Genomic DNA, 15,186 nt, shown 5'->3' with positions numbered 1-15,186 from the left:
TTTCAAGGAGAAGGGAGAGGGACAGTTAGCAGTGCTTTATTGATCCCTACAACGTTACGTATACGAAAAGAACACTTATCTATTGTAGTGATGGATCTCCTTCCAGTTACGTGACAACTTGAAAGTTTCCTCCCCAATCACAATTCCCTTAACATTTTGTTCATTTTTTTTCAAAAATCTTCTCGACCTACCTCACTTACGAAATGGTTGATCCCTAATCAAAACATTACTTTGCGCAATCGAAATCTGTGCGACTTCCATGTTATTGTACTGATGGTACAATAAAAACATGTGAAATATGCCTGGCGACTTTGGCCGGCGAACTGAGGTCAATTTAACATCATTGTTAAAAGCATCTATTGTTAAATGTACCGAGGCAGTAGCGACCGAGAGAACAAAATAGTTGAATGAATTTAGTTGGACAACAAGATAATACTGCACACACATTCCCTCGCAGTGACCGATAGGCAGTAACGGAAGCGACTCTACTTTTTGACCCAAGTTATCATAACCCCAGAAGAACAAGAACGCACATGCGCAAGGCTAATTAGCATAATTTATTTGGATGGATAAACAACAGGCATGGCCATTGCGTTGATTTTTTTCGTTTTTGCTATCAGTTCCAGTTACATGCGTATTTATCGATATTTATAGGAGTTCAAAGTGAATAAATATCAATACTAAATAACAAGTGAGTTGTTATGTTTTTTTGTTGGTAATCAATTCGATCGGGGATTTACCCTCGGCATTCCGATTCACCCCAGCCACATGGATAGGGACCTGGGACCGTGACTGTGTCCCGGCGACTCACAAAACTTTTGCGGGTCGTCATCGTTGTGGTTACTCGATTCATTTATTGAACAAAATTGTAAGTTATTCCCATGGTATACATATTTCAACAAAACATTAATGACAGCATGTTTTTTTATCAAGACACTTTCATATTCTTAATTATGTTTTTGGCGTTCCATAGCCATCGGTACGGTGTGCTTGGTGTGCTTAACTGAAACAAGAATAATTGCCGAAACCATCGGTTGAATGAAAGGTGTGAAAACGTGCTAACTTTGTCCTTTGTGAGCTTATTAGTTGTCTGAGATGGAAGGCAGTAGTCTGCAAGACATCCGGGAACTATGTCCGTTATATGCAGTTCAACTGATCACTGCGGCTGCTGAAGCGTGGCCGTGTTAGGCAGGTGGCCGCTATAAACAGGGTACTTTACATGTAAAATTCGTAGGGACTGTTCGGTTGTGACTGCTATAGACAGGTGGCCGTTGTATCCAGGTGGCCGTTAACACAGGTTTGACTATATTATTAATCAAGGTTAGAAGATTGTATAGATCATGGTACAGAGTATCAACCAGCTATACTAATTTGTGATATCAGGTGATAAACTCCAATTGCAGCAAACAATGACAATGCACAGCTCCATTCTGTATCTATTGCCCAATTCCTAGATTAGCAGCGATCTAAAAATGTGGGCGTACTTTTCTCTAAATAATGCAGTGATGTGATCAATCGTTGCTGGCAGTGTAATGTAATGAACTGAGCATATTTATTTCAATTACTAACAAACGTAAAGTGCAACCAAAATCCAATATGTAGAGTCAATTGCACTGAGTCAGTCATTTTTGTTTGAATCCTGAAAAAAATTATGATCCTGAAAAGTTTGAAAAAAAAATCACCTTGCTCATCGTTGAGAAATTGTTCTGGTTCTGAATTCAGAATTTAGCAAATTTAAGCAACAAAATGGCCGCCAGTCAGATATACTCGATAAAATGGTAAAGAAAATTGATGTGCATATATAAAACCTCCATAACTGGTTTGTGTGATAAAGTGAAATATTTCAATTATAGAAATGATATTTGAAGTATAATCGTGTGGAGGATATCGACAATGTCAAGTTCAATAACTGATTAAATTAATGATCGCAAACTCACTTGAGCCAATCCTTGACATGGTCTAATGAGTTCATTGGCACAGCATTCACCATGAACACCTTCCTGGAGTAGTCTTTAAACACAAACACCATGTCGAAATTCTTGATGTGAAATTGGACACGCTCAAAGTGGATCAGTTGCACCTCATCCAGCGTCACCACAAATGTCGGCTTTGTAGGAAGCAAAGTATGGTAATAATTACTGACAAAGCTACGGCAAATATTTAACTGAAACACTTCAAAAAACAGATCAATAATATGGGATGTTTTGAATAAATGGAACCTCAGTGTGAATGTGATGACCTATTTTCTATTTATTTATAGAATCACTTACAATCTATTGTAATGGATGAAAATGAATAAATAAATATATGAATGCAACTTCACATTGTCCGGAACAAAAAAATTAAATTTATTTTCTGATAAGTGACAAAAGATAACTTATCCATTCAAAGCGATAATAATGTACTTACCCACTCTGTAATATTGACTATACAACTACTTGTTGGTTGAATTAACACCGTACTACGATGTGGAGCTCCGTGGAATCCCAGCTCACGAAATGGTATCTCAAACTCTATATCCCCTTTGGTCAGGTTCTCAACTTTTTCTATAAAACTTTTAAAAGCAGATTTTAATCTGTGTCGAAGTTCTCGCTCAGCCTGTGATGAGTTAAAAAAAAAAAAGTTATTGAATCGTATGCCAAGGTCATAAATTGACTAGGACTACCGTTAAAATCCTATTATAAACCGCACCCCCGATTTCGGCTTCAGTGTTAAAGAGTTCTCAACAAAAATTGAAAACATGAAAAGTACCTATTACTAACCGCACCCCCAATTCAACAAGACCGTGACTGACTTTGTTTCAACCAGCTGGTACATTGTTCCTAATCCTATTTATTTGTTTCAACAACGTGCCTAAAAATATTCACACCTCTTTATTGTTCAGTCGTGTTAGGATGTCAAACACGCAGTGAAACTGCTTTTGTTCTTGCGACAACTTTTGTCAATACTCCTTATGAATACGTCCACGTGTCGCAAGTTTTTTGACAATGAGCTGTTATCACCGAAAAACTGTTGAATGCTTTTTCAATGCTCAGTTTATCTTTCGAAAACAACTAATTTCTTAATTTTAAAAAAAGTCATGTCGTTCAGGGCTTGAAATTTTTTATGAAAACCCACTAGCCCAGGACGGGTCACTAAGATAATCAACTAGCCCTGCCCAAGAAATCACTAGCCCTCAATATTATTGTCATCAATTTTTATTATTATGACACAGTGTACATACAGTATTGTATTTTTTAATGTGCATTTGGTATTTACTTATGAATCTAACTTTGAAGAACTGTCCAATAATATGTTATCAATTTGATCATCCGTATTTACTTTATTTTTTAATTTATGTCCACAAATGTGTCTCTTGCGAATACTGCTCTCTAGCCATTGGGTTATGCTACTATCTGGATTAAAGTCCTTCAGTGCAGGCCCTTCAAGCATGATCATTAACTGATTGCGTAGAGACTCCTGTGTCAGTGAAGTTCTTAGCTGAGTTTTAATGATGTTCTGCTTTGAGAAAGCTCTCTCACAGCTGGCTGTACTGGGTGACACAGCCATTACAAATTCTACAAGTTTCAGCATATCAGTCAGATGAGGCGGCTTTATTTGCAACATCAAGCTATATATATTTACAAGTTTTGCTGTACGCCATTGTCTGCAATGTACCTTCAATGCAGGCCACTGATGAATAATTCTATCTCTCTCACCTTCTGAAAAATATGTGTGTAGGTAATCCATAAGTAGTTGTGAAAGCTCATCGTTACCATATGCAGCTAGAAGTTGGTTATCTATTGGCCACTTCTGAAAGTTAAATATCATGAGAAGTGAAATTGGCTTTTCCTCCAATATTTCAAACCGTTTTTTAATGTACTTTATTGTGCTGTCAACAACTTTGTCTATGTATGTTGCATCAAATGCACTACTCGGTTGTCTTCCCTGTGACTTGTGAAGTTTAATGTTACCAAACATCAGTGTTTCATCATTGAAATTGTCATTGAACTCATTCATATTCTTGCCAGGATATGCTTTTAATGCATTCAATGCCAGGTAAGTCTCTTCTAGTCTGTCTGGTATTTCCATTATTAAAAGTTTCTCCTCTTGGAATACCTTGGATAGATTTGCTAATATAGGTAAGTAATCAAGCAGGAAATGGAGCAGTCTTACAAACTTGATTGCAGTGATAGTTCTGTGGTAGCCCTTTGCACGGCTTGAATTATCAGTACTGGAATTTTGATCTGTACTAGCATGTTCCAGGTGAGTCACAACAGCCTCATAATTGTTCTTGATAGCTTTTACTGCTCGCTCCTTACTGGATAGCCAGCGTACTTGCTTCACTCCGCTTATGTGAGACAGGTCATGTTCCAAAACATCAGAAATGTCTTTCAGCTCTCTTCTTCTTTTAGGTGAGTAGTGGTAAAACATGAAAAGTCCTTTCAGGGTTTCCTCAAAATTACCCATGACAGCCAGATTATCTTTGTTAGCATCTAGAACTGCTAGCTCTAATTTATGAGCAATGCACTGTAAGGATATCAGGGCAGGATTTATGTCAGTTAATTTTTTTGTAACACCATTTTTATTACCAAAATTCACTGACGCACCATCAAAATTAGCCATTACCAAGCTTTGCTTAATTTCCTCATTATCAGGCTTGAGTTTTTCAAAACTAAGTCCAACCTGTGATAACCCAGTATCCAATGCTTGCAAAATACCATCAGAATTTGCTGCTTCTAGTGGTACAATATCAACTTGTCTACATACTGGCATGCTATCAGTGGGATTCACATATCTCAGAAAAACAATCTCCTGCTCTATCACAGCTGCATCAGTTGACCCATCACCAAGAATGCTAAGAAAGTTAACCTCCATTATCTCATCTTGTATAATTTTCTTCAGACATTCAACAATAGAATTTAGAAACATTTTAAAGCTGGCTATATTTCTATAATTTTCTCCTATTTGTAGGCCATTTAGCTCCTGAACTTCACACATCATTTCAAAGTCAGAAAATGGTTTTCCTCTTTTCGCAATTGCATAAGCAGTTCTAAATAACTTTCTCAGTTTCTCCCTCTGATCGACATTTAATTTTGTTACTGCCTTGCCTATAGGGGTTTCTGTCAACAGATTTGGGCACATGTTAGCCTGGTAGTTTTTTTCTGCAACTTTTTTTGCCCCAACATCACGAAAATAGCGACGAGTACATGCCATGTGTTCTTTTGTTTTTTCATGTGATTTCAATGGATCCAACCGGAAGTTTGTTGTCCCTTTAAATAGCGGACTGCTTTTATCGGCCAAATCAGGGTATTGCTTACAATAAATGCAAAACATGACATCATCTTTATGACTTATCCATGGGCGTTCATCAGACCATGCCGGAATGAAATGACGTTTCCTTTTGTGCCTGTCATATTTTTGGTCACGCGTTAGCGTTACCGTATCTCCACAAATTTCACCTGATGACGTTGATGTAGGAGTTGGCAGTGCGGCCGTCGACGGTTGAGGCTCATTGGAGTTTTTGTCAAACTCTAAATGTTGTCCTACAACTGCTGAAGACACTTCAGTCTGCATACCAAGGCCTGGTTCGTCATTTTTTGGGACTTTAGCCCATAGACTTGTCAATGTTCGTTGCATCGCAGTGCTTACAAAATGACACATACAAGGTCACAGTTCATCAGGCAACACGTGGTAAAACATTTGACTGTTTCAAAATGGCTTACATGTGCAACATTGGGACGGTTTCAAGGTACTCCATGCCGTGATGTCATTGAATAGGTCATCTGATACTATACATGCGCAGTGAGTTTATGGAATACGGAAGTATTCGTTGTAATATTTTCTCGCGTTATCTGGGCAAAAATTGCTAATTAGGGCAACCAAACTGATGGGTTTAACCGGAAAACTGCTGTTACACGAACCAGATGACAAATTAATTAAAAAAAGTGATTTTTTTCAGGCAGTCCGTCGGACTAGTAACGTTCATAACTGAATGGTCCGGCAAGCAAATTCATTAGCCCGAGCGATCGGGCTACCGTAATTTTCAAGCCCTGTCGTTTTTCCATGGAAATCAAAGCCAAAAGATCGCACGACACTATCGGTAAATCTCTTCCGGTTTTCGTTCACCATGAAGTCGGTGACCTTTCATTAACATATTTAAATGAACCAAGGTAATTTGAACACATGGGCACCATCCATCATTTTGATTGGTTAATTAGCGACTTGACCTATTTGGTCAAGTCACCCTGGGTCAAGTAACGTGTCGTGTGCATTCAAATTACATGGCGGATGTCTTATTGCCACGATCGTTTACATGTGACCGAAATAATTTGCTTACGGTGAAACTAAGTTGAATTTTACTTGCATTTGATAACAATTCAACGAATTTATTTTTCGTGCGTTATTATAATTACTACTGAGTAATAATCAACAATTTCAACACTTCGAAAACAAGTAAGTTATTCACTTGTGAGCCGAAGCATGGCCGGATTGCGTTACCGTACCCACGGTACCGTACTTTTTTAGTGCTTGTTTTTATTTGAAACTTCTGTCAGAATATACTTTCCGTTACGAAGAAAATTAAAAAAATAAATGCATATTACAATAAAAATACTGAGTATTTTTTTTCATGTGAACAGTTTTTTTGTGACGTGACGCTTATCACTCTTCCCTGACATCTAAATTGGAGTTACCCTTATATTCAAAAGATGTACGGTGTATTGTTTGTTTTGAGCAAGTGATGTGAGAAAAAAATGACCACGCCCATTTAGTTATTGCAATATGTACGTAATAGAAACCGCACCCCGAACTTGAGCTGTTGATCCCAATTTTGTATTTGATACATTGTAATATAAACCGCGGTTTATAATAGGATTTTAACGGTAGCTGCAGATAAAGTGATCTCAAGTGTAAACCAGCAGAGTGTCGGCTGAGATAGCTCCACTGTTTGCAATGCACATTGCAATTAATAAAAACTCAAGATATCATTAGAAAATGAACAATTAGTATATAGTCAAAGCAATCAACCTTGCTGTTTTCAACAAGAATTCGAAAATATCACTTTTTACCAAAACATTAAAATTAGAGAATTAAAGATATCATCAAATGAACAAATCTGAGAAAGGTCTACCCTGTAGTACCTATATATATATGTAATAGCAAAACAATCAGACTTGCGGTTTTCAATCCCAAAAAATGTTAACACATATCCACATGTAGAGATCTTCAAACAACTTAAACTATGTTACAATGTTACGAAGAAAAATTCACAAAACAAGTTTTAATCACATACTTTGACTCGCCCCAAGTGTAAATGTACACACAGACAGTTTGTCTTGTGATTTATAGTTAACCAAATAAGGAAAATAATGTACATACAGGCACGTCTCAATCTGAGCATGTTAAGTTACCGAAAAGAGGAAAAAACCCTACCTGTTCAGCAGCGAGGTCATCTCGGTCGTGAATATTGTGGTGCTTATGTAAATCAGTCGTAATCTCGCCAACTTCTGTATAAAACTGTATATCAACGTGCTTCTTATTACTGAACAAAATGGCGTTCTTGAGGTGGAAATGTAAAAGGATGATCATCTCACTGTCGCAGGGTTGGAAAATTGCATGCTTGATGTTGTTGTACAAAATATCAACTTTGTCACCCCGCACGGATGTAAATCGGAAACCTAGAGAAAATGAGAAAATTAAGACGTTATATGTTTGTATAATTAGATAATAACAATTAGGCCGATATTCAGCACAGCATTATGGCCAAGTTTCCAAATTATATTTTGGTAGATAGTCTAGTAATATATATTTTTTTTTTTTTTTTTTAAATTGAATTTAATTTATTCACTTAATGTACAGGTAATATTGATAAAAGAATACAATACAAACAACACTGAAATACATAGTGAATAGGAAGCTGGAAAATAGTGTAAAACACTAGTCGAGTCCACCCCCTTTTCTAGGTGAAATACAAACTACAATAATAAGGGACGACGTCAAAAGATCGATGTTGAATAAAAAACTTATTTCCTTTAGTTTGGGGGTGGGGGGTTTTGACCTCAAAAAGTTTCCATCCTACAAAAACGATTTTATTTTTTAATGAAGTCAAACAAATCTTGGAGTATTTGTAGTTCGTTTTTTTTTCTATCCAATCATGGACAGAAATAACCGAAACGGGAAAAAACAAACAGAAAAATGGTTTGGTTCGCGTGTATGTGCGTCAAATGAGGTGCATTTGTAAAATTTTTTTTACACCCACCCGACAACCAACTGCTATGCAATACTACTGTCCGATTATCAATTTGTATTTAATGGTGAATGTAGTCTGACGCCATGACCAATATTTATCAATTAAGTTTCAGTGGGGGGTAGGGGGGTTTGGAAAAAAACTAAAGGAATTAAGTTTTTTTATCCGACATCGATCTTTTGACGTCGTCCCTAAGTGGACGCTAAAAAACATTTACATACAGCTCATTTATGCATACTGTAAAAATCTTTTCATTTTTTTTTTGGAATGAATTTCTTGAGCTCATGGAACGAATTCCTCCTGGAATTTTATTCCAGAGTTTAGCCCCAGCATATTTGTTTGAATGTTGTCCCGAATTAGTATGGTAAGTTTTGATTTTACAGTAGACTGAAACACAATCACCATGTGACTACAGTAATCTTTACTCTTGGATTTTGACCATGAACATGACCTACCGTTTGTATGTGCCTCAATGGCTCCCTGTATTCTTTTCTGAGCTATATTTGGTCGGATGTAAAGATCTTTCAATTTGGGATTACCCCTATTTGGATTGATTAGCAATGTGTCTTGTTTCACAATACCCTACAGAGATATAAAAACAAAGACTAGCTGTAATAACTCAGAGACGAACTGTAATAAAGTTAAAGTTAGTTATATTTGCTGTATTTCTATTTTTTAAGCGAGGTGGAAGACTCTTTTTTATGGTTTTATATTCAATCATACGTGAAATCTATATTAGAAGCCACATCCCTAATAGAAGTCGCATCCATTCATTTTTGAACAATTGAGAACCACAAAATTCACCATTTCTCATATGTGTAGATGTTCTATTAGAAGCTGCATCCCCTCTGTTGCTTTGTATCATTACAGTATACTGTATTTTTGCTGTAAAGTTCTGGGAATGGTTCAAAGCTCAAAAACAATCGCGAAAAGCTATATTCATGGTCAAGAGGTTCACTATCAAAATTTACACACGTTTTAATTAAGACCGCTATGACCATTTTTGAGGGTAAAAATCTCCCCCATAGTTATGTATGAATCTGAAATTTGGGGATTTGATAAAGAAGGTATTCTAACCATTTCGAACAAATTTTGTAAATACGTATTGAATTTGAAAACTCATCTAATGCATGAAATTCTGATGTGAGCTTTAACAGTATACTGTAAAATACTTGGAATTAATTTTCACTGAAGAAATGATTCAGTGAGAATAAAATATGAATATACCTTTTCCCTATATTTTACATTCAACTCATCAAAAATCAGTGAAAATAAATTCCATTCAAAACACCCAAAAAGTCCATTCAGCGAAAATTAATTCCAAATAAAATGAAGTATTTCACAGTAAACTAACATCTAGATGCAATATTAGAATTGATATTTACTGGCTTTGTTTTTTTGAAAATGAACCAGGCGAGTTATGTATATTAATATTACAAATTTCAATTCTTTTGCGTTGAGAAAGATAAACTTTTTTTGGCATACAGAGTAAAATGCTCGTATTCTTGTATGGATTTGAAGACGTCCGACTCAATCAAGGGGTTGGAAATTAACAGATATTTACAAAACTTTTCTAAGCTACATTGAGACATTAATTACCAGCACTGGCAGGAAGATGACAGTGACCACAAAGGACTAAATCAATATAAAGTATTTGCAATGTATTGATAAACATATTCTGTATATTAATTCTTGAATTCTCTGAGCTTAAATAATGATTGAAACTGGTCCCTAGAGCAAATATGGTTTGTCTGGTCTGTAGTTTAAACACAATCAAAAACGAGTATCATTTTGTCTTGAATGGCCCATTATACGACTAGTTAAGACGAAAATATATACATCACTCTTACAGAAAGTTTACAGACCCTATGAGTAGTGCCACCTCAATACACTGATTAATCTTGCTGAGTTTGATATATCAAATTTAAAATGGAGACATGTGTCTGTATTATTTTTCATTATCATGGTATTTGTTGTATTTTTTCTTGATGTCACTGTTGAGTACCTTTTAGTATGGTAATAATTCATACAATCGTATTTCCTTTTTCAATGTGAATACCTAACATGATGAATCAAAACTTCAATTAAATCAAAACTTATTTCCATAATTACATTATACAATGACAGATTAAATCTAGCAGTATACAGAAAACTATTCTGTTAGTACTCTCACCTCCTTTTCCCTTTCTTCTGCTTCTCTCGTCTTAAATTTTTTTTGTACATCTTTGATAAGCCTGAATGCCGTGTTTAAATTGGATGACGGCGCGGCCGCCTGACCCGGTTCTTTCACGTTGGAACTCCGATATGTCCTGCATAAAGACGTATAGATGTATGAAATGAAGTACACCAGTGTAATATCGCAGTAAGACATGCAATGTTACACAGTAACAAGTGTAGTATCGCAGTAAGACATGTAATGTTACACAGTAACAAGTGTAATATCATAGTAAGACATGTAATGTTACACAGTAACAAGTGTAATATCACAGTAAGACATGTAATGTTACACAGTAACAAGTGTAATAACGCAGTAAGACATGTAATGTTACACAGTAACAAGTGTAATGTCGCAGTAAGACATGTAATGTTACACAGTAACAAGTGTAATATCACAGTAAGAAATGTAATGTTACACAGTAACAAGTGTAATATCGCAGTAAGACATGTAATGTTACACAGTAAGTGTAATATCGCATATTACTTACAATTCTTTTAGGAAGGATGCTTCTGGTTGTGGAAACATAATGTTGTCTGTTCGTCCTATCGTACTTCCTGGATGGAAAAAGTTTATTCTCAAGTAGGTGTAGGTGCCCTCAATACTCTGACTTATATTCTGCAATAGATAAATGCATATGCAAATCAGATGTACATTTCACAGTTCATTGACAAGTCCTTCAAAATACTTAACAAGCAGACTGTCGGCTGAGATAGCTCCGCTGTTAGCAATGCACATTTTAATTAAAGAACAGAAGATATCATTAGAAATTAAGCAAATCTGAGGGAGGTCTATCTGAAGTACCTACATGTACAAAATCAAAGCAATCAGAGCTAAAAAGTAGACTTTTCAACTTTAAAAATGTTCTTAATTTCACTGTAGTTTCAATTCAACATGCAATATTATTTTACCCAAGTGAAATTCATGTCACACATGAAATTAAAATTGCTACCGTAAAATTGGGAAAAATGTTGTTAAAAGGGTGAATACTGTATTGTAAAAAGGCCAATTTTACCCTTTTCCAGAACATTTCAGACATCGTGACATAATTTCTGGTTACCCCAATTTTTGTTTTTATTTTCAGTATCCTAATTGCATAAGCCCATAATGCAAAAATAACAAACATATTTGAGGCCGCAGCTTTAATAGAAGCCGCACCCCTAACTTGAGACATTGTTTCATGTTGAAATTGACAAGTTTTTGTCCCAGGAAAAAGCCGGCAATATAAGCCGCACCCCAAACTTTCACAAACCAAACAGCCACCACATATTTCAGAAAAAGATATACCATTTAATTTTAAATTAAGGAATAATTTTTCGAACATTTCAATGATTCCTGACGCTTAGATTAGAGTCTAATTCAGGTTTTCCGTAGTCATTGACGCTTATTTTAGAGTACAGGTTCATTGTTGGTAGCGTGAATGGGTAAACTGCGTTTTGACAATGAGCTGTTATTATCCTCAAAAGTGTTAAATTCTTCTTCAATGCTCAGCTTATCTTTTGAAAACAACTAATTTCTTGATTTAAAAAAAATCATCAGACGGCTGTTTCTCAGTTGTGACCTATACCAGTGCTAACGAATTAGTCTATTCAAGAGATTGTAGTATACAGTATCGTAATCTGCAAATGCATACAAATCTATTTGTAGATATTATTTATTGTGCAGTATGTTATACAGTGTCAAATTTCGTTTGTGTACAAGTTTGTCTGTGTGTAAAAATCCGAAAGTGCGCTTAGAATCGCAACAAAGTTGCAATCGAGTGTCGTGCATCTCATTAGCATATAATTATCCCTTCTGGTCTTTGTTTTTTGAAAAAAATTCCCACTGTTACCGAAGTGAATGCTTTAATTAAAGCCCCACCAAGACTTCACGCATCTGAATTCGTCCATTGAAAAAACGAATTGTAATTAAAGCCGCCTCAATTAGGAATTTTACGGTAATCTTTGATTTAGCTCAAACTTTATCGTTAAAAAGGAATAAAATATCTCACAATACCTTGATAGTGGAGATATGGAATGGTGTAGCCATGCCGAAGACAGGTAGGATAATAGTCTCGTATTTTTTGTCAACATAAATTTTCAAATCACGCACTTCAGGTTCTTTAGGGAGCAACGATGCATGTTTGTAAGAGACATTAGACTTCCTCACTCTGTAAAAAACAACAGTTTATCATTTGTATTTTTATTTAAATGAGATTATATCTATAAATTAAGCATACACGTTTCTTTTACATACTATACATGTACTAAAAATTAACCTTATCACCACCAGTTCCCTGTTTTCGTCACAAAATAGTTCTATTTATAGTCTGCACTTTCCCCTTCAGAAGTTTGAGACAAAAATAGCCAATTTTTTTGAGTAAAAAATGAAAATTGACTCAAATTTTATATGTTGGCTCCAGAATCAGGCTACATTTCCAGAAATATTCAAGAATATTAGAAAAAAGTTCAGAAAAATTTGGGTGAGAAACTCTGGTGGTGAAAAGTTTAAACCGTTTTTCAATATTTTGGTGACATTTTTCGTCCCACACAATTACCAACCACACATTTCCGTAATTAATTTATTTCTCAGCAGTTTTTCCAATTTATATAACTCAGTTTACAACACACTCCAAAACTTACTTTACTTTTTGCTGGTCTCCTTTTGACATCACCAGTCGTTGTTTTGCTTCTTCATTAAGCTGGTGGATGAGTTCTTTCTGATGAGTTTTTCGCTTGTCTTCAGAAGATACCTCGGTCTGAGTGACAAAAAAAAAAGGAAAGAGTATGCATGATTACACATTGAAAATAGCTGACTTTTTAGCTGAAATTAAATGTGGAACCCTGTGATAATTTTTTGAATTTTAATTGTTTTTAATAGTCTGGATTGGAGAGATTGCGTAATATTGCTATGTGAGCAACAGAAGCAATGTGAATACTCAGTACTGGAATGTAGTGGAATATTTCAAAGGTCAGAAAACCAAACTGACAACAAAAGGTAACTGAATATACCATAAAAACTTTAATTTAGGCATCATTTATTGAAAATTTCAATTATTCCTGATGACTAAATTAGAGTATCATTTAGGTTTTTCATAGTCATTTTTTCTATGCGAAAGCATTATATTTATTGTGGCTACCACTAGTGTGAAAGGGTAAACAGCATTTTGACAACGAGCTGTTATCACTGTCAAAAGTGTTAAATTCATTTTCAATGCTCAGTTTATCTTTCACTCAAAGAAACCTTAGAAAGAACTCCTGTGTGCTGAGAGTATTGGAGACACATTAAAATTAATTCAAATTTTAAGATTAGCCTTTCAAACAAGAAGCTTGGCAACTAATATTTGCCTGCTATTTGAGATGCACATCATGAAAACAATATCAAAATTTATAATACATACAGAAAATACATTTGATTTTTCATCCATGGTCTTTTGTCTAATTAATTCAATTGAAATCTGATTAAGTTTCATTATAATGTGATTAATCTTAACTAAATTAGTGGAAAGCTGAAAAGTAAGTTATTAATTATGCAAATTAGGTAATTATTATAGATGTATAAAACCTAAAACTAATTAGATCATCACATTGCATTAGAGTATATATGTACCAAGATTCATTGAGTTAAGTACTTATGTACTGTCACAGACCATCTCTGTACAAAGTTTTTTTAGAAATGTGATTAGAACCAACAAATTACAGGAATCATACAAATTTGGTAATTAATATACACTGTTTTTAATCCAAAACTTATTAGGTCTGTGCATTGTCCTAGAACATCTACGTACCAAGATTTATTGAAATGGGATAATTAGTACTTGTGATATTTGTGTATAAGCCGAAAATTAACTAATTATGCAAAGTAGTTGATTAATATACACACATTTTTACTTAAAATTAATCAAATCTGCACATTAGCCCAGAGCATCTATGCACCAAGTTTCATTGAAAACCAACATACAGTTCTTGAGATATCAGTAGAACGGACATACACACATACATACACACATACAGACTAACCACAAAGACTCCCATTTTGTGCTTCGCACACAGGAGTAAAAAACTACTAATTTTTAATTTAACAAAAAGAAATGGTGGATATCGCATCGAGTGTTAAATATACTGAGTATTTTTTTTGTCATTTGTAAATACCAATTTTTCTTTAATTGACGTTACTTTTCAACATTTCTTGATGCCTATTTCAGAACCAAACAAGTCATTGTCAATGACACTTCCCCGTTCCGTTCATATTTGAGTGACATATACATTCAAAGCAGATCATGATCGAAATGCACCTGCATATGTACAACAGATTGTACTAAATCTGAACAAAATCCATCCATGCATGACTGAGATCCGGTTCTGGAATTGTGAAAATAAGTGATTTTGATGCATTTTCGGCCTTAAAATGGCCATCATTCAGCTATTGTTAAGTGGATCATGAAACAAATGCACATATCTATTTGTGACATGATGTACCATGTGTGTGTGAAGTTTGAACTTGATTAATCCAGACATGTCTCGGATACGGATCCAGAACTGAATTCTTTAAAACAAAATGGCCGCCAGTCGGCCATTTCGAACTAGATCCCAAAAAAAATGACGTGCATCAAGGTCCTATTATGTTTAATGTATGTACCAAATTTGAACAAAATCAGTCCATGCATAACTGAGATCCGGGTCCGGAATGGTGAAAATGAGCAATTTTGATGCATTTTCGGCCTTAAAATGGCCGCTATTCGGCTATCGTTAATCGGATCATGAAA

At 35.1% G+C, this 15,186-nt stretch overlaps 2 protein-coding genes across 2 annotated transcripts in view; both read right to left on the bottom strand.

The window, feature by feature from the left end:
- Positions 1-15,186, bottom strand: part of LOC100376768 (FACT complex subunit SPT16) — a 37,800-nt gene that overhangs the window by 4,921 nt on the left and 17,693 nt on the right. The window contains exons 12-19 of the mRNA XM_002732959.4: positions 13,064-13,179; positions 12,438-12,591; positions 10,933-11,060; positions 10,401-10,536; positions 8,683-8,809; positions 7,414-7,658; positions 2,410-2,598; positions 1,938-2,107 (exon numbers count right to left, since the gene is read on the bottom strand). Of these exons, the coding sequence (XP_002733005.1) occupies positions 1,938-2,107; positions 2,410-2,598; positions 7,414-7,658; positions 8,683-8,809; positions 10,401-10,536; positions 10,933-11,060; positions 12,438-12,591; positions 13,064-13,179 (1,265 nt within the window). The remainder of the gene's footprint in view (positions 1-1,937; positions 2,108-2,409; positions 2,599-7,413; positions 7,659-8,682; positions 8,810-10,400; positions 10,537-10,932; positions 11,061-12,437; positions 12,592-13,063; positions 13,180-15,186) is intronic.
- On the bottom strand, positions 3,180-4,467 carry LOC102805125 (zinc finger protein 862-like). Its single transcript, XM_006818188.3, has one exon. The coding sequence runs from the start codon at positions 4,447-4,449 to the stop codon at positions 3,259-3,261; it is 1,191 nt and encodes a 396-aa protein (XP_006818251.3). The 5' UTR covers positions 4,450-4,467; the 3' UTR covers positions 3,180-3,258.

This window comes from Saccoglossus kowalevskii, chromosome 6, assembly GCF_978046115.1.
Source record: "Saccoglossus kowalevskii chromosome 6, keSacKowa6.1, whole genome shotgun sequence".
NCBI classification, from domain to species: Eukaryota; Metazoa; Hemichordata; class Enteropneusta; family Harrimaniidae; genus Saccoglossus; species Saccoglossus kowalevskii.
Note: the sequence above shows the minus strand (reverse complement) of the source record. Positions and strands in the feature narration are given on the sequence as shown.